Source organism: Lagopus muta, chromosome 11 (genome assembly GCF_023343835.1).
Source record: "Lagopus muta isolate bLagMut1 chromosome 11, bLagMut1 primary, whole genome shotgun sequence".
Taxonomy (NCBI): domain Eukaryota; kingdom Metazoa; phylum Chordata; class Aves; order Galliformes; family Phasianidae; genus Lagopus; species Lagopus muta.
Window position 1 is genome coordinate 9361046 of NC_064443.1, and position 23263 is coordinate 9384308.

The window sequence follows — 23263 nt, forward strand, 5'->3', positions numbered from 1 at the left end:
TGCTCTGTCAGTCAGGGCAGGAAACAGGATTCCAGCCACACTGCTCCTTAGCATTATTTCAGGATTGGTCACAGAGCAGTGCTACTTCTTCCTAAAGACCACTACCAGTCCTGCCTTCAAGAAGAATCTGATGGTCATAGCCATAAATAGTGGAGAAGGAGGGAAAATTGCTCCATTTCACTCTTTTCAGTTACACTGCAAGACTTGCCTACGGGATACTCAACACAGGGGTTTATACTGGACCTGGACCTTTTTCTTCCCCAGGAGCGCTCATATTGCTAACTTATCTGTACCTGATAATTTCATCATCAGTATCTGCAGGATCCCAGGAGATCAACCTGCTAAATATACACTCCAATGGCAATTTAATGTTCAAAGATGAGCCCAAACTTCCCCTGGGCGCCCTATTTATGCTAATGTACAATTACCAACTACATCTCAAACCAATCTTGAAATCAACAAATCACCTTTCAAAGCTCTATGATAAGACCATTTCTGTAATGACTGAATTTTAAGACAAGACCAAGATCTACTGATATTGCCTTCAAAGAAGCAGGCACCTAGTTAATAAATTAACACTTTGACCTCTGTTTTCATTCAGAAGGAATGTGCACAAATCTTGACTTAGATTCTGCAAAAACCAATTAAAGGTCAATAAATCTGGACATCCAACACTGGAGGTCAATACAGGCTTTACAGGCTGTCACTGCTCCCCAGGTAGGTTTGAGTCCATCAGCCCAACCTCTTACACAAATGCAAACTCCCAGCTCCTATGTGGTCACCAAGACTTTACACTGCTACAGTTTAATCCGCTCAAGAGAGGATCATGCAGGGAAGTGATGCTTCCCTGGCAGCAATCCTCTCCCAGCCTCTGCCCATGCTGCACCAGCCAACTCCCACAAAAAGGAAAGACGGAGATTTATGCTTGAAGTACCCCTTAAGGATTTTAGGTTTTGTTTGTTTTAGAGAGTAGGAGAAGAGAGACTGTGAAAGAACAAGCAGAGCTAATCTCTAGCTTTTAAACAAAACACAGCTACACAGATTTCTTCGCCCTTGGGCTTTTGTTTTTCCTCTTGACTGAAATCCTGCTCAGCCTCACCTGATACTGACAGGGATGGCAACCCACCAGACCCTTGCAGCCAACATTTTTTTTTTTCTTTTATTAAAAGAGGAGCCAGGCTGGGCAAGCGTGGACATTAAATGTACCTAAATTTCATTTGGCCTAAGAGAAGAAGATTATCCTATTTTAATGCAACACAAGCAAAGAATTCCAAATGTCAAGATCTCCCACAAAAAAAAAAAGCGTGCTGCTTAGTGACAGGATGTTTAATTATTCTCAGTGCAAAGAAAAGCCTGAGCTTTTTTGGAGTAGCTTAGCCTACTCCACTGCTGCTGATGTCAGTAAGGACTGCCCTCCATATCTCAAAGCTGGGAAATGACATTTACTTACAGCTGACTACTTAAAGCTTCTTTCCTACAACTATTTAAAAGAAGAAACTGCAATAACACACCACAAGGGCCAGGTGCATAGGGGTGCTGAAAGCTACCTGAAGTGAGAAAACTCCCCCATGAAAAAAATATATAAAAAGCACAACACAATTGAGATATTTCTGTATTTCTTAAAGTGAAAATATGGGAAAATGCATTGTACACATTGTTTTCCTGTTGCCTTTTTCCATCTTGGCACAATTCCCTAATATCATTTAGCCTCTACCTGATTTCATTAAGTGGAATACTGAAAAAACAAACTGCTTCGAGTCCAACTTTTCAACCCATGTTTTTTAACCAGAACTAAAACTTTGCAGAGCAGAGCTGCTGAGCTGCAGTTCTTACACCAAAACTTTCCCTCTGACATTAACTACTTCAGAAGGTAGCATGGGATCTTGTCCAGCAACCCCACTATTCAGCAAAATGGAAAGACACTAAACTACAACTACACACTATTCTCTGCAATACACCAAGGGGGAAACATTTAGCATTTCTGTCCCTGCTTCCACATAAGAGTATGATGGATTCTCAAGACAAGACACATTGATTTATTACCATTTACACCAGCACTGCAGGACCCCAGAGCCATGTGCCTCTGGAATTGAGAAACACATCCACACTATTACTGCACACCGACAGCGCATCCAACTCTTCCACCAAGGCAAACAGAAGAAACAGTGGGAACAAACTCATTGTCTCATATACAATAACACAAATGAAAGGCAGAAAAGTTTTTTACAACAAAAGACACGGTCACTAACAGGTTTGTCTTCACCTGTTATAAGAAACTTAAAACCACTATTGTCATGTACAGGTAAGAACAGCAAAGTAAAAAAAACTTGTATTCTAATTTTCTCATTCATATCTCTTCTTAGGAAAGTGTGCATTTTATTATATTTAAATTTGCTCAATTCAAAAACGCATTCAGCTCTTACGAGTTTCTTAGATATGCACTGCTTCTTTCACATTAAGCAATAAGGCAGCTTAACTCATTTCGTGTAAGGCAATTTTCACTGCTTTGAGTCAGAGAGAGACGCGAACTGGAGCCAAACGCTGCAGCGCATCAGAAAGGCAAACGGTTTACTGGCACCTAGAGAGCAAGGACAGACAGACAGACAGTGACCTATGCCTGAGATATCACATATTCCAGTTAGACTGAAGTCGCTACATGTTACAACAATTAAGCACGAGACAAACACAACTTGTCAGAACCGACCAAATGAGCATATCTGGAGACAATCTTTTAAAAGACGTCGTGAGGCTTATCAAACCACATTATGATTTTGCAGACCAAGCAGAGTTTTACAGGGTCAGTTCCTGGCTGAGAGACAGTTAAACAAAAGCCACAATTAGCAACAAGTTATTCAAACCATTCAGTGAGCTTTCTTCAGAATTCATCTAATGGCATGACATTCCTAGGTGCAATGTACGTTGAAATAAGTGTATTCCAAAGTATGTTTTGCTAGCTTTTGTACTCCTTAGCATACCTAAGCATACAGCTCCTGCCTCTCCAAACTCGTTCTTGATCTCAAAGGGGAACAATACTTTTCACTCATTTACCTTGATTGTATAACGAAGGGCTCCCATTTACAAATAAAACAGCTGCCACCTATCACCCACCTCAGTAAGAACCTCATTAATAGCTCACTCTTATACACAAACACACGTACTAGCATTACTTACAAAGCATGGTGCTTTATATTTGCTTTTAAATTGTTTGTTTTTTAAGCAGCTTGTTAAACTAGACAAAAATCTCTTGTTAGTTTAGAAATTGTCTCTCTCTCTCTATGTACTTGATCACACAACTCGTCTGGAAAGCAAGCGTCTTCCTGTCGACTGACATGCCTTAGAAGTTATCTCACAGTTAGAAGAACACTGACAGCCCTACAGAATGGCAGGTCTGCCAGCAAACACAGGAGGAGAAAGAAACAAAACAAACAAGCAAGCATTAAAAAATCCACAACACAACAAGGAACAACCAGATGCTGCTGCTAAGAGTCTTTTCATTCAGGTAATAGAAGAACACAACAAAAGATATATCTTTTCATTGAGGTAATAGAAGTGTGTCCCAATGTAAAACTATAAACCAGCTGAAAAAAAAAAATACATTCTTCTACTTCCCACCATCTTCTTGTTTGCGTTTTACCATGAAACAGGCACAGCAAACATCCAGGCTTATTTACACAAGTACTCTCCAAGTAAAACATTATCTTCCTCTGCTGAGATATTTGGCAGTGCAAGAAATATCAGTCAAGTGACATCTCTCAACAGTCAAGTTACTCTGTGCTTTGTTTTATTTCATGTTATTAGCTTTATTTCTACCTCCCTGGACCACCCTAAGGGATTTCTCTTCACTGTGTTCTTCAAATACTTGCAGATAATCGTATCTCCCACTTAGAAATCATTTAGCCAAGTTTCATGCATTCCTTTTCATCTTCTTTCCCCCATAAATCAATCCCTTCAACCTCTTCAGGATTCTTGCTGCTCTTCCCTGAACTTCTTCCAAACTGCTGACATCTTTCAGAGGCTGAGGAACTTCCAGTTGCATGCTGTACTCTAGATGTACTTTTGTGCTCTGCAGAAAGATAATTAAGCCTTTTCAAGAAATATTAATGCCTCAACTCTGGAATAAGTCTAAATCAGATTTCATAACATTTTAATAGTACAAATAGCAATTATCCCCATTTTACAGAAAAGCAGAGAAGTATCCTAAGCACTGCTGCACACAAGCGGTGCCAGAATAAGAAACAGAGCTGCACTCTGCCATTCCCAGCTATGAGGTCTGCCAAGTTTCAGCCCACAGATGATGTAACACAGCGTTCCCAAGCTCTGATCCACAAGCAAACACGAGCTGTGCCCGAGGGACAAGGAACAACACCGAGAGCCAACGCGTCCCTCACGAGTGGGCACCAGTGGCACCAGAGCAGCACCCCAAGGTGCCACGCCGTACTGCCACCTCAAGCCAACAGGGCACAGCTTTCTGATGCATCTACCTGATTTTGATTGCTTTGTTTCTAAAAGCAGCCCCCAGCTGCCATGAGGTTACCTCCCCGAACAAGCTATTCAGTTCCAGAGGTTAAGGCTAGTTTTAAAGACAACAAGACGGACCAGACTGCGGCAATTCAAGGCAGTTTCCAACTTGCACGTTTTTTTTTCCCTTCCCTCCCACTCCCCGACACATTTGTGAAAGGATTGCAGAGAAATAAATTCAGACCAACTGAAAGGAGCTCTTCACAAAAGCGATGTGGTACAGACTCTATGAAGGGAGGCACAGCCGAAGGATGAGGGAGAGGGAAGAACTGGACCAGTTAAATTTAATAAAAGACTCAAAAACCCACAAACAGGATGCAGACACATTAAAAAAGCAACACTGACCTAACAATGGAATGTGAACTGCAGTTGACTTAAACAGCATCACAGCAACAGCCCTCCCCCTACACACATCCCTGTAACTCTTAAAGAAACAGTTATTTAAACCCTTCCAAATTTTGTTTTCTCCTGTTACGCACTTTCAGCTTGAGCTCATGTTATCTTATTGCCTCTTCCTTCCAGATAGCAAAGTACCCAAACTTGACCCAAACTGCAGAAAAGCAAGTGTGGTATTATTCTGCCCATCTTACTGAGGCGTTAATTCTAGCATTCTGTCTACATATCGATGGTTTGCTGTTAAATGCCAGAAAAGTCCAACCATGTTTGGATATGAACACCTTGCTGAAAGGTATCGGTTCTTCCTACTCAATAGGCAGAGCAGAATTCTGTAATGCTGTGTACAATTTTCTTAACATGACTGCTGATTTACAACTCCAGTTCCTGCTCACCATCCACAAAGATGACAGCCACAAGAGTCCTTTTTAGGCTTCTCCCTTTCTCACAAAGAATAGTTTCACCAAAATATGAAAATGCCACTGTCAATGGCATCCTCCCATTGTTCTTCTCTTTCAACACATTTATGTCTTCAGGGGAGAAAAACTACTAAGAACACCACTATGTTTTTTAAACAAAAACTTCAGCTTGAACCCCTGGCAGCGTTAAGGACACTTACACATCATTTCACCCCCTGCCTGAAAGTAGGAAGCTCAATGAACACTTAAATGCTTTTCTATATTAGAAAACCCAAAACATACATATGCCAGGCATAGCCTCTTTCTTTAAACATGCAGTGTGCCTGTTAATTAGGCTTACAAAGCTGTTTGGAAAGTCTAGCATTTGGTGACAAAACTACTACTACAGATAGGTTAGAAAACAGGAGTCTTCACCTAGTCAGAAATTCTTATTTCCAAGGCAAAAGAAACGAAATTTGCTGAGTCAAAATTAGTGCATTTGCATCAATCAGAAGTTAAACAACTTAAAATATTCCATTGGTGCCACCAAACATCACAATTCCTTTTTTCCAGTTGTACAGCAGAATAATTTTGTCCATCTCTCTGAAAAGATTAACAGCGACGAAGGGCTGCAAATTTGAGAGAAATTAAGTACTGCTAGTATATCTAAAACCATATCCCATGATTTGAGTTAAATGCAGCACCTATTATTACCTGTTGAAAAGGCTTGGAGCCAATTTTTCCACTAAGAAAATAGTAATGACACTTAAACTCCAGCACCCCTCATTTCTGATGCTCTAAGCTAAGGAGGCATAAATCCTTGCTGCAACTCACCAAGTATGAACAAATACAGTACTATAAAATACCACAAAACTAGATGCAATAAAAAAACCTCAAGATCTCTAAAAACTCATTTATCAAAGCGCTTGTAGTTTTTGTTTGAAGGGAAGATAGATAATAATATGCAGAATGAAGACGAGTTCAAGAACTTGCATCCAGTACACTCTATTTAATAAGTATCAACAGGTAAAAATGATTGCAGGTTTGTTTTCCTTTATTTGCTCAGAAGGGCTGTGGAGAAAATTGTACAATATATTAAGAGAAGAGAGATTTCTAAAATCCATTTTGGGCAGAGCACGATTTCCACATCTTACAGAAGTCATTTTGAGACCTGAGTTCATTCATACGCAGACACGCCTGCTGGCCACTGAGTCTCATAACACAAGTCATTGCTCCCAGCTCTTAATTAGAGGTGGTAAAACCCACCAAATAAACAGTCATCCAGCTGTTTTGGAGATGATGCCACAAAATTTCAAGGAACTATTGGAGACATTCAGGCTTACAATATGAGAAAATCCTCTATACTTGACATAGATTAGAGCATATCAGATCTTGAGCACCTACCTGGAATTCGGATTTTAAATTTGCCACTCTGTCCAAAACCTCCATCTATTATTCCTTCTTCTCCTGTAGATAGTTTGACTTTTAAACCCACAAAAATCTGGATGTTTGTTTCCTTTTTAAACAACGAACGGCCAATCACACTGTAATCATCAATCACCTGCAAAAGAAAAGGGCAGTATGAATTTACAATCTGAAGTGACAAGAAAAATTAACGTATGAGATACACAGGTGACTTCCATTGCCCTGCCCTTGGAAAACCATTTACCCATAAATGAATAAAAACTCTAGATGACTCATCTAAACTGATGAGTTTAAGATAATTAGCATCCAAAAGTAGAGAAGACTATGTGCATTCACGTATTTCTGCTTTTACCTCCTTCCTTTTCACACAGGAAGACTAAAATGTGCATCAGAACATGCTGTAAAGGTCAGTCAATTAAAATCTTTCCTGCTTTGAAACCCTTCTGTAAAAGTCACTTATGTACTTATGCTCACAAAAAGTTTATTCCATTACTTATCCTAGAGCTAAGTACATTATCTCCTACATAAGCATTTCTCTCTTAGCTCCAGAACTGCACTCCAACAGCCACATTTTAAACGAAATGACAATTACTTAGAATTCCTAAATACAGCCTTTTAAATATTCACCTTTACGCACCCATTGATTTGTTAAAGTAAAAGCCTTATGACCATTGTATCCGACTTTAATTTCAAGGTTTGTAACCCAGTGGGAAGAACCATTCCAAGTCTGGATTCCTAATTAAGCTATCAGGAACAAGAGGCAGCAAGGTTGGCAGGTGAGGCAAGATAAACAGCCTTCCCTAAGGCATTACTAAGTATAAGGTGCAGCCAAGTGAGCCTAATCCCGTAGGTGTGAATATCCTTGTATACCTAATGTCTGGAGTTACTGTACCTCAGAGCAGCAGCAAGAACCTTTATTTACTTATCAAAAGAAATAAGAATGTATTGCTTAAATCTCCTCATGATTATTTCTTTTTGGTAGCAATAGTTGCTGCTCTCCCTCAGATCTTAGGAGTAACTTCCACCCCCAGGGCAGGCACAGGGCAGGAGCTGCCTGCATCCCTTCTGTCACCCCGATAAGGGAAGCACAGAGCTCTGCTTCCAGCAGCCAGAGCCATTCAGTGCCTCAATGCCTACTGCCTGGCGTGCACCAGGAGGTTCCGGTTCCTCTTCTTTTGGTATCTCCCTGCTCCAAACAAACGCTGCTCCAAAATACTTTGTGAACCCGTAGCAGTGCTATCACCGCTTGGCAACCTCTGGCTTAAATTCAAAACAGAACAATGTCTTTTACTTAAGCAACCAGTGGAGGTGGGGGCAGATAAGCTTGCAGGCATGCTAGCCTTTCTTTGGGTCTGAAGCAGCAGACTATCACAAGCTGTTCATTCCAACCTGAAGCTGCACTTATATTCTCAAAACATTCATCCTTTTTCTATTGTACAAGCTGGTCCAATCAAAATACTATTTCTTCCTGTGCTACTTTTGTTCCTACAACTAGGATGCGAGACCCGAACATCCCCCTGCAGGCTATGTGCTTCTTCCCTTGTGTTTCAGCCTCTACATTCCACCCATACATCCACTATTTCGGTTGCTCTCCCTCACAATGGCCCATGAGTCCAACTTCAGACAATTTAAACACATTTTATTTTTCCAGGAGTGCTTCAAAGTTACTTTTAAGTTAATTGAGACCTGTATGGCTTAGAGAACAATTGTACTCTGCCAGCATGGTTCGGTTCAGCCTCCCCAGCAAAGCTGTCCTAGGAATTGAGCAATCTCTACAAACGTGTGCTACAGGCACCAAGGGCTCCCAAATAAAGCAGCAATGATAACCACAATCAGTAACATTATTATTATTTTTTTTTTTAAAGCACCTTTTCTTCCCCATAAGGAGATGTGATTTTATAGCACATACCCCTCCTTTGCCAATCGTTCATCTTCTGTCCGTATTCCCATTATTCCCTGAACATCGACATTTCAGTGGCCATCAGAAGATGAATCTCCTTAGTAATGCTTAGCAACTGCTGGAATAAAACCCTTACAGGCTGAAGACAGCCCCACACATGAAGTACAACAGTGCTCCAACCCCAAATCAGCCTGTCACCGATTTACCCGTGAAGACAACTTAGTGACAGATCGCTGACACGAGCTATGGTAGTTAATCAGTCTTTGCAGTACAATCAATCGGTAAAGGGGTACGGCCTGGAGGTAACTACTGCAAAGGAAACCTCATTTATCTCAGCTTTGAGACAATTTTACAAAAATAGTAGAAAAAATACTTTTTAGTCTTCCTTTGTTAAAAGCCACAGAAACGTGTCTCGTTCTCTCCAGTTGAAACTCACCACTTCCAATTACTCTACCAGCAATTTACCTCGGATCACTGGACTTTAAGTTAATCCCCTCTGAGTTTTCAGAGCATCTACAACAGCAACCACTCTGCCTGTTAGCTGAACGGCCTTTGGGGAGATCTCTGCCTCTCTCTCAAACACTTTTTTGTTATAAAATATTATTAACTTAAAAAGCCAAGCGCCGCAAAGACAGTAAGGGATACGCAGTCTGCTCCGAAGCAGCAGCAAGGGGCCTAGCAATGAGGGCAGACTAATTTTATTAACTTCAGGGAAACTTCAAAAAGCTTTAGGGCTTTAATGCCAGACAGAGACGACCCCGAAAGTCAGTTTAAGTGCTGCATAAACAAAGGATTAGGGCAAGAAAAAGCTGAAGGCTCCTTGCATTTCTTGTTTATATTGTCATATGACCTAGTGGGAGTGGGAGAGGGCTGCCTCTCTGACTTTAATCCCCTGTGGTGTACAGTGGCGTTTCAGTTCACTGACCTACATTACGATAATATTTTTATAAATTTATGGGCAGAGGTGCAGCATCAAACTCACTTAAGGACTTTAGAAAAAGAAAAGGGGTAGGGGGGAAGAGAAATACCCAGAAGAGAACATTTTCTGGCTGGTGCAGTCTCCCCCTCTCCCTTAGGTTAGATCAGCAGCTTAGAGAGGGATTTCAAGTTCAAAGGGAACGTCTCTGTTACTCTTGTTTTATGGCTTAGACCAGAGGACACAATAGCACTGAGTTTATGAAATATCCCTTCCCACTTGGCTTTTGTGTTTGCTAGAGAAAAGTAAATAGCACTTTATAACCATAGGTGAAGTATGTGCATCTCTGGCATGTAACACTTTTGCTAATACCAAGAAGTTCACCGAAAAAATAAAGCACCTCCTCACACTCCCCAGCCAAGCAGTACTTACACTGCAGCATATTGCCTGCAAAACTGCAGTTAACGTTACATCTGCCAGCACAGCGTGAACCACAGCATAACAGTAAGGACAAATAACCATGGGATTTCCCTTTGAGCAAGGATGGCAAGCTATACTGCCTACCCTGTTAAACCACCATTTAAAAAACCAACAAAAAACTACTGTCATACTGTCATCAACACCCTCTCAAACAATCCATGTTTTGTGTGTGAGTAACTCCATGTCTTAATACAACTGAGAAAAAATATGGGGATCGGAACCAATGTACACAGCTGCAAAGGGAACAGACCTGTGCCAAAGCGAACTGGGAAATGAAGATTGAGTCAGAAAAAGTAAAATATTATTCATATAATATAAACATATAGAAATAGCTAGAAAAAGATGGAACAAGAATAAGCTTAAGTTAAATCAGAAAAGATTATACTGCCTTCAATCAGATAGCAAAAGAAAATTATTTAAAAGTAATAAAAACAGGGCTGATGAAACTTAGTAAATTGAAAACATTATCCATTGAAACCAAAGCAGAAAGGAGGGAAGGACAAAGAACAAAGAATATAAGATTAAATCCAAAAATACCAGGTAGTATTACAGTTTGTTCTTTAGAAGTACACTTGAGACATCTTCATCATGATCAGTAACAGCTCATTAGTTTCTAGAACACTTTCAGAACACTTTCCATTTCTGCACAGACACGGGAATGCTTTGGAGGCTGCAAATTCCTGCTCTCCCTCTTTAAAACGCGGGTTTGTGCATTTAGGGAACAGCTGCACATGAGGCCGCAAAAGGGCAAAGCTGAAAAGAACTGACAGGATTTCACTGACGACTGAGTTTGCAGCTTTTTTAATTCTCCACAGGCTGCTCTTGCTTTTAGTTCTTTACCAAGACCTAGGTGAAGGACGTGGCACAAACAAAGATTTGGTCAGTTACGTTGTTTCCTCAAGAGCTTACATCAGTGTGAAAGAATTAGAGGCTTTTCTTTCTGCAATTCCCTCCTGCACCACAGGCCTGCAGTTGTGCACAGGGCTCCCTCTGAAGACCTTCTTCTCATCATCTTCCAAGCAAACAAACCAAACTTCTGCCTTTGAACATGAGTCCAGGATGCATGAGAAGAGAAGTTCATCTCCTTCAGCACTTCATGTCTCATTACTGTTGCTTTAACAGAGCAGGAACCCACCACAGGGCCATTAGCTTTGGCTTTCAGATGTTTGCCCCTTCTCTCCAAAGCCAGTGTTTATTGGATGCAAGAGGTACCTTCCTTTCTTTGCCTTTCTTTCTCTGAGAATTTCTAAGAGCCAAAAAGCAAGAACAAAAACAAACAAACAAAAAAACACCACCTTTGCTTCTCCCCAAACATTTTCCCATCAACTGTAACCTGGTTAAAAGCAGCACAGTAGTAAAAAGGATTCTTCACTATTGAGCCATGTAAACAAGGCCTGACTGAGCTTTAAAAGCTCTGTGCGTACCAGTTCGAGTCTCCAGGCATGCACAGGTAGAAACAGAGCACTAATATGCTTACGTACACCTTCACAGTGCAAATTTCATTCAACTCTATTTAGATTTCTGACAGGTAGAATTCCCAACATGGCCTAGTTAAGAACACATTCTTTTCACCAAGAGAAGAAAACAGTTGACAGCATGATTTTAACGTTCACAACAACCTGCACTGTTTCCTTTATGTAAGAAAAGACAACATCATCAGGGAAGGGAAGAAGAGGTCTACACTGCTCAGGACTTCCAGCCCCAGAGAAAACAGTTCTGTCTGGAAGTTATAAGAAGACTGAAAACCTGTGATGCTCGCAGACCAAGCAGGAAAGGGGTGAGCTGTTGTGCAGAAGTCCTGACTGTGGCTTGCAGGAAGGCCAAAGAAGTCTCCTGGGCCATGCTTCTGATCAACCAGAAAGACTCACAATAACAACTGAAGACCCTCACACAGCTTTCTTCACTTATTTAGTAAAGTTCTGTGGTCTTAAACAGTCAAAAAGAAATATCAGACACAGCAAAGTTAACTTTGGACAATGTATGACTCCAGTGCACAGCAGCAGATCAACAGGCATGATGATAGTAATTTGAATTGTTTGTAAAGGAAACTGCCTAGATATGACTTGGGAAGGTCAACAAGAGCGAAGAACAGAGGCTTACAAACTCCTCACTGGAAATGAAGTGGGACAGGACAGCAAAAGCCTGCCCAGAGCAACCAGAGGCAAGGGAGATGGCAGACGTACCCCTGCAAAGACACCACACCGATGTACACGTGTCCCAAGTCTGTCTGCTCTCCTGATGCTCCCCAGCCTGCATACGAGCCCTCTGCCCAAGCCCAGCATCTGTCACCATGCTTGGAGAGGCTTCCTCCTGATGTCTGGCTACCAGCCTGCAGCAGTAAGCCATACGAATCTGTGCTACGCTGCTGACTACCTCCAGTCCTAATGAAGGCATACAGTAGAGGGATTGTTACAGTTCAGGAATACATGGTTTTAGTTTCACTTTACCTTTTTACTTTTAAAAATGCCTAGGAAATCACATTTATATAAAGCTTAAGTTATTTAAGTTGCAGAATTGGGCACTTAAGTTAAGAAATGCCAGATGTCCGTACAGTCTTACTCATGTCCCTCTTTGATATGGCCCACTATACAGTCTTCACATGACCACATAGAAAAACCCCCGCCTTATTAAGAACACAGTGCAGAGACACAGGGGAACAGAATTAATGTTGCATAGGCAACTGTAAATCTGGTATTTCCTAACTTTTAAGTGCTTTCAAGTGATTTCGCAACCTAAGTAACACTCTAAATTTATTTTCGTATCCAATAAATAAAATGGTGCATTGGTTGCCTTGCTGACAAACCGATTCCCCCACAGGTGACTCTTACACAACCTCAGAAAAATCAAGACCAGCTGTCCATACACTTGCAAGACCCAAAAGCATGTCTGTATTTTAAATTTAATAATATAAATAACAAGCATAGGTGTTACTCAAACCTTGCAAAATTATACTAGCCAGTCATGTGGAGCATGCCATTCTTTCTTTGGTGAGTGAACAAAATAACAAGGGTATGTATGAGTAAGCAAGCAGATTCTATGACTTAAATGGTACTCTTATGACAAATTTATTAAACTCTATTAATCTACACACTTGTCAATCTAATATCAACACTTGGTGCTGTTTAATGGAGATGGTACCTCTGTTTAAAGAGCATACAGTCCTCCCTTCCCCCACTCAGCTTCAGAAAATCTCTTACTCAAAACCAGAACACAAGCCAATAAATAAATGCATCTTTTATATACCTATTTTACAGTGCGTTTTAACTAGTGAATGTGCTGTGCACTTTCATTCACCTGATTGCCTTCATCTCTGTATTATTACTGTATTTAGCATACCATCAGCAGCCAAGCAGAACCAAACAAACTCATGTTCAGACTTCAAAGCAGGAAAAATATTAATTGTGGCGTCTGCATGTTTACAGTAGATGGAGTGGCATCCACTATTTCTCCCGGTTGGAGTCACAGAGGTTCTGTAGCTAGCCCAGCTCACTGCCTGCAAGCAGTGCTCAATTCATTTCCACTGTTCAATTTGGTCTTTGCTACGCTGTGGATGGCACAGATAGATCAGACACCCAGATTCACTCTTTACAAAGTACCATTGCCTGGCTGCTGGAGTGTTTTACTCACTATCCTGCTGGAACTACAGCACCGCTGTAAGTAAATAGCAGCTGAAGCATTAGCCCTAGTAAACGAAAGAAACGGCCTTTGTCTAGAAATAAGCTGGATATAAAGAATCAAAGCACCTGAGCAGACAAAATGTACTTTCCTTCAATCTGAGCAGCACTGAAACCATGCAACAAAAAATGCAAGGAACTGTATTTCTGTGACAAAGACTTTACGTGCAAGGTGTGGGCACAACTTTGTGAAACGTTCTGCTATTACTGATAATTGCAAAGTACTTGGTGAAAAAAAGCACTACCATTTGCTCTCACATGACCTCCTTCTTGGGAATATTCCCAGAGATGGATACTCTGCTTTACTTTCCTCAGAGCAAAGTCATTCTCCCCAGCATGTGGCTTCATTCCCTCAGCAATCCACACTGGATATTCCCCCTTCATCCATGGTCGAGTTTATTTTTCTTCCTCCACAATTCAAAGTTTGTGGCTGAGCTACTATCAACTTGACACGTACTTTGTAAATTTTATGTTGGTATTTGCACTCACAAAAAACCATACAGAATTAGAGAAAATACTGCTGCTAACTTTTAAAGCAAAGTTTAAAAATGCCACTTTCACAACTGCTCCATTTCAAGATGTCTGCTTGGGAATACCAACTTGATAAATAGCCTGGGTCATTGCTAGTAGTCAACAAATTCAAATGTTTCCTGCAGCTGCTCACCAGTACTCATCTCCAGTCTCACCCATTCTTCACAAAGGCCAGAATATCTGCTAAGTGGTGCCAATGAAACCTTCCAGGGGACCACTCACTATATGAGTGTTCTCTGACACAGCTCTTGTTATTCTACTGTAAGAAGAGGAGAGATGCCAACGCTATTAAAAGATAATCTTTTTTATCTTCCATTCAGATGTTCTGTCACCCTGATAAAAATCTCAGTAACTTACCCTGCTTTCACATCCCACTTCTGCAACAATACTTTTCTCCCTGAGGACAGATGCTTAGATCACACCAGTATTCAGACAATTAGCAGCATCTTGTTATGAAGCAATAAGAGATCTGTGCAGCCCGCGAGAGTAAGTTCAGTAAAGTCACTATCCAGCAAGCATGAAATTTGGGAACACCACAGATGTGAATAAAAACCAGGATGGCCCATGGCAGTGACACATAAAAGGAAATTGCTGAAGAAACAACTCTATTACCTTCAAGTAAGCAAAGCCTGAAAGCAAGGCAGATAACGAGGAAAAGCACATGAAATTTTTTAAATACACAGAATTCATTCTTCTTAATGTCAGATAATATAGAAAAATTATCTTTAGGAAGGACAAGACCATTCCCAGAGAAAAACATGGTTATGCTCAAAATGGGAAACAATCACAGCTGAGGTAAGCTTTTACTTTCCTTTACCAGGCTTAAAAGTGCAGTTTGTGCTCTACAAACAAGGCAGTTTTCCTTCTCCTTTTGTTTCTTGCACAGAGCTACAGATTTACGAGCATCCTCCACAATAAGACCCTGCAAGAGACATCCTAAGATAAATCCTGCTTGTGCAAACACTTCTCAAAACAGGCAGAATTTCTGAGTCACACAGGAAAGCACGATGCAATTCTGAAGTTCACTTTTCAGTTGAAGCTCACTGCATTCAACCTGCATATCCAGGGAAGCCAAAGAGCAAATAACATGATAAACATGAAGGGGGGGTTTATCCCAGGAACTGAGTAACAGCTCCATGACTCACACTGGAATTAAGCTGTGATGCCACACAGAAGCAAAGTTCAGAGAGGGAGGTATTTCAGACTCGGTTAGGATGAATCGAAGCCTCCTTCCCCTGCAGAACTGAGCACCCAACCAGGGCCAGCAGTTGCTGTTAATCCTCATTAACTCCTTATCTGCCTCTGGGGGGTGCTGGCCGCTGCAGTTCCCCAAGCCCACCCCACAACCACCATTCCAAGGCACAAACTTTCTCAGCACATCATCTGCTAATTATTTTTGCCAAGACTCTCGCATCACTGTCCTTGAGGACAGCAATGCTGCTGCTTGCAACAGCAGTCTCAGCCCCGTGTTATACTGTAACTACAAGCCATCTGTTGCCAGCCTAGCACTTTTTCCTGTTTAAAATACATTTGTCAGCCAAAGTTCTGCAAAGCTGCCCATGCAGCAGGTGTCTGCCCCCACAGCCATGGAAGCACCCAACGAATCAGAGCAAGAACAGAAAGGCCAACCACAGCTCCCTGATTTCTCCTGGGTCAATCAGCTGGCTCCAATCCCAGCAGTGAGCAGGGGGCTGCAGACCCCACGGAGCGGCTGGGAGGCGCTGCCCGCTCCCTTCTCTCACAGCACCTTTTTCCCCAGCAGCATTCTCCGGAGGAGGAGTTCTCACTTCTCATGAAGGTAATGTGGAATTTTTAGTTTTACGTTTTTAATGCCTCCCCAGGGAAGGTGTGTGGGGAGGAAGGCTTCCTTGCTCAACAGAGAGAATGAAATTTTCCTGCATCAGTGCCAAGAATAGACACCCTAAATTCAGCGATCCTAATCTCCAGCCATCCAGCAGCCATTCAGCAGCAGGGTGGGCCCAGCTGATTCAGATTTTCTATTAGCTAGTGACTTTGTGTACTAAAAAAGTCACTGTACCACCCAATTGTTCCCACTGCTCTGCTCCACGAAAGCACAGACATCAGAGGAGCTACCACAACAAGTGCCCTCAGTACCTCCCCAGCACGCCTTGGTAACCGGCACAGCCCTCTCCCCACCAGCCCTCCCCAATCCCTGCACACCCCTGAATTTCCAGCACCAGTTTTGCTCTTCTGCCCTGTTGTGCAAGAGGGGGAAACACCTCCAAGCTGAGCAGTGGAACAGGAGCCAGAACCTGAGAACAAACCCAACCCACAGACAGACAGACGGCTTGGTGGCAGCTACCCAAACACAGCATCTGTCAGTATTCAGACAGACTGACAGGGGCCCATAGGCAGGGAATACCATGCAACACCTAAGGAAAGGATAAGGTAACCTCTGTAACTCTTTACTTTAAAGGGCAAGGGAAGGTAATGGGATCGTTCACTATACTCAGTAAATTACTGTGCTGGCAAAATATTCAACCTACATTCACTGGTTATTTTATCAATGAAATTCACATATGAATAATCTGATTAATGTTATTCTACTATTTACACACTAAAATCAATAGCAGAAGTAAACCAATAAAGGATTTGAAGATTACGCAAAAAAAGAAAGCCACTGAAAGCACATCACCAAGGCTATGTGTGCCAAGCCAGTAAATTCATAACCTCACAGCACTCCACAAGTTTTGCACTCCCTTATACAAGTGCCTCACTTAGGAGCAAAACTAAAGAAAGAAGCCGGGACTGGTTCATTTCAGTTAAACAAGAACCAAACAGCATGTGCCTCCATGGGTCACACCAACTTTTGTTCCCATTCATATTCCCAACAGCCACAGAGAAACAACAGCACTTGGTAAGCCAGGTCTCTCCGGATATTGGCAGCATGGTCTGGGCACAAGCAAGTACATTTTTAGCAGAGATGAAGGGAAATGTTTCATGAGTTCAGATTAGAGCAATCAGAATAATAAGTAGAATTGAGATCCAGACATTTACATTTGGTCTTTCTTCTCTGCAGCTCAGAGGAAAGACTACCTGCAATTTGGTGTTCTAGTTCAGTATCTGCCAAAGAGAAAGGCAGCCAACCATTTCGAGCAGGGGAAACACAATACACCTAACACAAAGAGTGACTACTGATTCTGGCATCTCTTACAACCCATCTTAACAAAGAAAAGATTCTAGAAAGTTACAGATTGCCTCTTCTGCTTCCTTTCTAGTGACAAGATGAGCATCCAAAAAGAAATGGTTTTGGAATTTTGACAATGAAGTCTTCTTGCTCATTTGAAAAGAATGGCCTCTGAAATCAGCAGTGGAAACACAAAGGAGTAACTTTGCTTGAAAAAGCGAAAACACAGATTCCTCTGAGAGAAAGGGAGGGAAACATACATAGCCTATTTAATTAATATAGTGAAGCATTTAGAAAAAGGAACCTCACTAATACAAAATCATGCCCCGAGAAGGAACATAATTTATTTTTACTGTTATATTAGTAAAACAAACATAAAAGTATTCAAAGACGTCTGCACTATAAATTGCAAACGTGATAAGCTACGCTGACAATTGTTTAGTCTCCTTTAGCAAAGTAAGGAGGGACCTTATTCAATACTCAAAACTGTTTCAATGGAATTTTGAAAAGAAGCAGTGAGAAGATTGCCAAGCGTTTTGCTCAAGTAATCGGATTTGGATTAGGAAAATAAAAATTAATAGTTTCTTACCCAGAAGTTAATAAAACACCTGGAATACTAACTAATCAAGTAAACATTTGCTAAAATCTTCATCAGTTACTTTCATCTAAGGGTAAGCAATTAAGTTATTTATAGGCAGATGTATTTACATGTAGCACATATATTTTCAATGTACTGCTAACTGTGTTAAAAAAAAAAAATCAGTGGAAAAGTGGAGGCTTTGTCAAGTGGGACAAGAACAACAAGCTGACCCACTTAGGAAGGCATACAAACAAGGCAAGTTTGCAGGAAGAACACGAAGGCTAGACCATCAGAAGGATCAATGAAAAAACACTATCAAATTACTTGGTGCTGTACTGACCTAAATAAACTTGTCAGCCTTGAGGAACCATCTCCAACTCTTTGCAAACAGGAAATACCTAATACACTAGGTATATAAATGTAAGAAAATGGTATAATCTCAACTATAACAATGAAAATTCCACAGTACGTCAACATATGTTTTCAGACAGAACAAAGATTCCCCTCTCCAATGAACAGCACTGAAAGGACAGCTTACCCTCTCCACTTGTCCTTCTTTGTGCTTTTGCTTGTATACTTTCAGCTTTGGAAGAAAAGTCTCTGCATAGTTCTTGTCTTCCGTGCCTTGGAGCAGCACCCCATGGAACGCCAGCCTGCAGGTATTTGCATGAATATCCGTATCCAGCTTGGAGCCGATCACAAGGCACAGCTTAGGGCAAGTGACGGGTTTTTCAAACTCTAGCAGAGCCCACTGTTGTTTTGGCAGCTGGACTTCTGATTGGCCATTTTCTTTATTCTCCTCTGAAGGCTTTGAGTCCTTGGACAAATACTCCTCTTGATAAAGATAGTCTTTATCAAAATCAAAAGCATTTTCTTGAATATCTTCATTGAAGTCAGCAGGAGCCGGACTGAAAAACATCACTCTTCCCATGACTGTTTCATGACCGACTGTGATATGAAACTTAGCCTTTGTCTGAAGCGCTCCTCGAAAATACTGGATTTTCTTCAGAGAAATTATTGCAGCATGGATGGTGTGAAGTGATTCTGGGGTACAGATCAGGCCTCGTTCCAGTAGTTTGGGATCAAACTGGGTCACACAGATGCCTACTCTGTCACCCTGCATGGCGTACGTCACAGGAGTATGGAACATCTGCATAGACTTGACTTTCTTTGTCACCTGTGGATGAAAGAAAGAAAATGAAATAGAATTGCACACAAGCACATCACAGGCATAAAGCCACATGTTACACCGTTCCCACTTCTAAGGAGGTTGCCCTTCTGGAAGAATCCAAAATTCAGAACTTAGGAAGTAAACAGGCTGAGAATATGCCTCTATCAATTATTTGAAAATACCAAGACTTTGAGGCTCTTAACGTATTTTGAGTGTTTCTGCCCATCGAACTCTAGAATTATCATGGCTGCAATTAGGTTGACATTTGCTCCATCTCTGCTGCCACACGTACACACTATCTACTCTCACCTCAGAATAGCTTACTTAATGTATTCTCCCCTTAATCATCTACACCAGCAAAAACACAGCAATAGTGTATCTAGCCACATATCTGCCTCACTGCCTTCTCATTCCTTCCACAAAATCCTTTTCAGTCACTTTTTTTTTTTACTTGGTTAAAAACCATCAAGTGTTCAGAAAAAAGTTATTTTCCTCAGTGCTTGTACAACACTGAGCACCATTACATGTCATAAAGTATCACATCAAAATAATCAGTACTACAAAAATCTAAGACTGCACAGCCCATTCAATTCTAGACAAAGAAAAAAGGAAGAGAGTTTTCCTGCAAATGTCTGTGTTTATAAATCAGGTTTGCATCACCTGCCACTAAAATCTGGGATTCCATCTGTAATGATTCTTTATATGAAAAGTACAGTATTGTCCACTGATTGAAATTATTAAAATATCTGTCTATACCAAAATCTAATAAGCTTGCTATGCTATTCCTTATTTAAAGGAGTTCTTCAGCATAAAAATGAAATCAGCTTTTAAAGATCAGTCTTGGCTCTAATCAATCGGACTGAAGCAATTTAGTTTAACAAGGCTTCATTTTGGCTTCTCTTTCACTTCTGTAAACCATTTTTCAAGAATTTCTCTGGTCTGTGTGAAACCAAATGTTTTTCTTCTGATAATTTGCCTATGTTGCCACCTGCTGCATTCCTACTAATGGATGTTGGATAGGTAACCACTCTGCCTGAAGTTCCTACATTAGATAGCAAGCTTTCAATACTGAAATGGTATTTTTGGCAATAAAAAAAAATACTTTCCTCCTAAATAAACACCAAGTACTTGGATAACAGCCTTCAGCACAGAAAAGTTACACACATCATTTGTGAAAGGCTGAAACCTCAAAATTCAGATCCAAGAACTGAACTCTCTATGGGAATGGTCTGTTCCAGAGATCATTTCTGTAGTGTTTTCTGTCAATATATAATAGATTTTATGGTGAATGAGCACAGAACAGAATTGGTAGCAGATCTCCACTCTCAGTATCATTTTCTTTTCTGCTCTCTTCCCTTTTGACAGCTGTGGAATTGGTACTAAGAAAAGCTTTACGCCAAATGCTACTGTGCAATTCTCAGCATTCAAGCCATTATTATGTCTTACTCAGCTGTAACTATTCTCAAATCAGCCCTCAACCACGGCGTGCCCCTCAGCAATCCATCTTTTAATCCTTGCACATTGCTTTATTTTCTATTCCTAAAGTCAGAGTCCAAAACAGATGAGCAGCAATGAAGAGAATTCCAAATTAACGATTTAAGGATAAAACTCAGCAGATCTGGGCTTCATTCTCAGTATGCCACACAACTTTGAGGACCTCATTTAGGTTAGACTACTCAGAACAGTCTAGAAGAGTTAACCTTATTAACCATAAAATTATTTACCATCTAGACAATACTGAAAGTCTCCACTTCTTCACATCTTTGTCTTGGATGCAGCGTCTCAGTAGAAATGAAAATTTCCTTTTTCTACAAAGTCTGCCAACCCAATATGAAGGGCACAAATATTTGGCTTCCCAACATCACCAAAATAAGCAGCATTAAGAGAAGACTGTAGAACAGAAGGAAGAAAAAGAGTAATTGGGAAACTAATTGCAGGAACTTAGATCAAAGTAGAGTAGACGAAAAGTTTATTGGCTGAACTAAAATCTTTACTAGCTGGAATATAAAAGCTCTCCAAAGAAGCCAGGAAAAAGTGGTCACACTGTGGTCACAGCAGTTCTGCATCACCAACTTTGTGTTTTCCAAGCACATAATGAACAATATTGAGCATAACTCCACAGTGATAGACCTTACTGGATACAAACAATGTAGGTAAACATGGAATCGATTACATCTCATCACTCAAATCAAAAGCCACATGTAGAAATCTTATATTTGGTGAATTTAGTTTACCTTTCATTTTCGTTGTTATTTTAAATTTGTATAATCACATTAACGTTCTTAAAACGTCACATAAAGGACTATAAAAAGGATGAGGGAGAAGAAGCTCATGTGTTCAAATGCAGTTTAAACAAAAAAAAAAGCAAAACAGAAAGACTGCCCAAAGTCCAGCCCTTGAGATAAACAAACACATTCAATGTAAAAGAATCTGTTACTTGAAGACCAAAGCAAAAGCCCACTAAGATTTTCAAAGCAGTTCAGTAGACTAATAGAAAACAAGATACAGAAAAAGTCTGCTAATGACTTTTCTGCAATATATCAGAGCTTCTTTTCCTTTATTTATCCAACTTGCATTATCAGCCATATGCCATTGCTCATAGCTTCTTCAGATAAGAACCTAGTCATCCTGCTGCCTCCCAGTGCTGCAAGTGCATCTTTCTGATACAAAAGATACAGCAATCCATACTTCCCTGAAATACTGATGAAAAAGTGCAAAGTTGCAATAATTAGCATTCATATTCTAGCAGAGAAAAGACAGGATTAAAAAGCGGTGTTCATAAAAGGAGTATGTGACATGTGTCCATATCACAACAAGGGACCCCCACCAAAGGATGACCATCCACAAGCAGAGTCCTACAGATGGGTGTGCAGTGTTTTAGGTAAGGCAAACCACTCCTGCTTGAGAAGCACCAAAAGGATCCCTGGGCTGTGAGTACAGGAGAGCAACAACAAGCATTCAAAAAAAAAAAAAAATCACGATTCAAGGCCCTTGCACCACTCCATGCACATCGTCCACCCAAATCACTGTTTTAAAAAACGATGATATATTTTCTTAATGTTCTGAGTCTTTGGGGTTCATGTCACAAACTAATGAGCATCCAGAGATCCACAGATCTTCAGCCAGGACTCCAGAATAGCGTAAGACAGGTATCAAGAGTTGTCAGTAGCACATCACTGAACGACAGTAACAGACACTGCCCCATGATCAGGCTGTGGAAAGCCATCTCTTCCAAGTCAACATCCCCACGGCAGCTTGGACCAACTGCAAACAGCAGCAGCCTCGATAGGAAATAATTCCAAGACATGCAGATGTCACCAAGATGCTGTGACTCAGTAACATCTTTCTGAAAGGTCTGCAATATGTCTAGAACCTACTTTTTGTCCATAGCCTCACTTTGGCTCCAAGAAAGAAACATCTTTTTCTTCCACATGCTATATATTTCACATGCAATGGTTCTTTTACCTAAATTCTTAACTGAAGTTTTAAGTGCACCACTGAATGATCGCTGTGGTACTTATGTAATGCCACACACATGCTATCAGATTTTATTTAATATACTCCTCCTCCTGTTAAAATAACTCCACTGCTTGAGTAGCCTGCACTGCAGTACAGGAATAAAGCAGTATAAAAGGGGATGGGAAAAATCTCCTTAGCTTAATTCCTTTCACAGCATCTAAAATATGTCCATGCGCTCAGTAAATAAAGATGCGGGTCAATGATCATACTCTCACGCTGCTCTGCTTTAATGTTACATTTTTAAATTAAATTATGTGCATGTTATATTAATTCAGACAATCACAAATCAAAAATTAGCAAGTGTCAAGATTAAGATTTGGCACACGATGTTAAGTGACCTTTTGTGCGTAGGCATTCTCCTGTAGCTTTTGAGCATATAATCTCAAACTTTTTCAGAGCCTGATCTATCCACTGCACAGGCTGAACGAAGCTCACTGAGTAAGAAACTCCCCCATTTCTTTTCTTCTGCCTGGACTGCCCTGAATTTGTTACTTGCTGTAAACCATCAAATCCATACAGTGCTGTATGCATTCCATCTTCCTGCAATATTTGTTTACTAAAGTTCAGTCAGCATCTCACCCTTGTGATATAACATGGCATTGCCTCTCTC

At 40.8% G+C, this 23263-nt stretch overlaps 1 protein-coding gene across 2 annotated transcripts in view; it reads right to left on the reverse strand.

Moving 5' to 3' along the window:
* The window catches only part of EEFSEC (eukaryotic elongation factor, selenocysteine-tRNA specific), a 113279-nt gene that overhangs the window by 33942 nt on the left and 56074 nt on the right, over positions 1 to 23263 (reverse strand). For both annotated transcript variants that reach the window (XM_048957074.1, XM_048957075.1), the window contains exons 5-6: positions 18502 to 19140; positions 6714 to 6870 (exon numbers count right to left, since the gene is read on the reverse strand). In XM_048957074.1, the coding sequence (XP_048813031.1) occupies positions 6714 to 6870; positions 18502 to 19140 (796 nt within the window). The remainder of the gene's footprint in view (positions 1 to 6713; positions 6871 to 18501; positions 19141 to 23263) is intronic.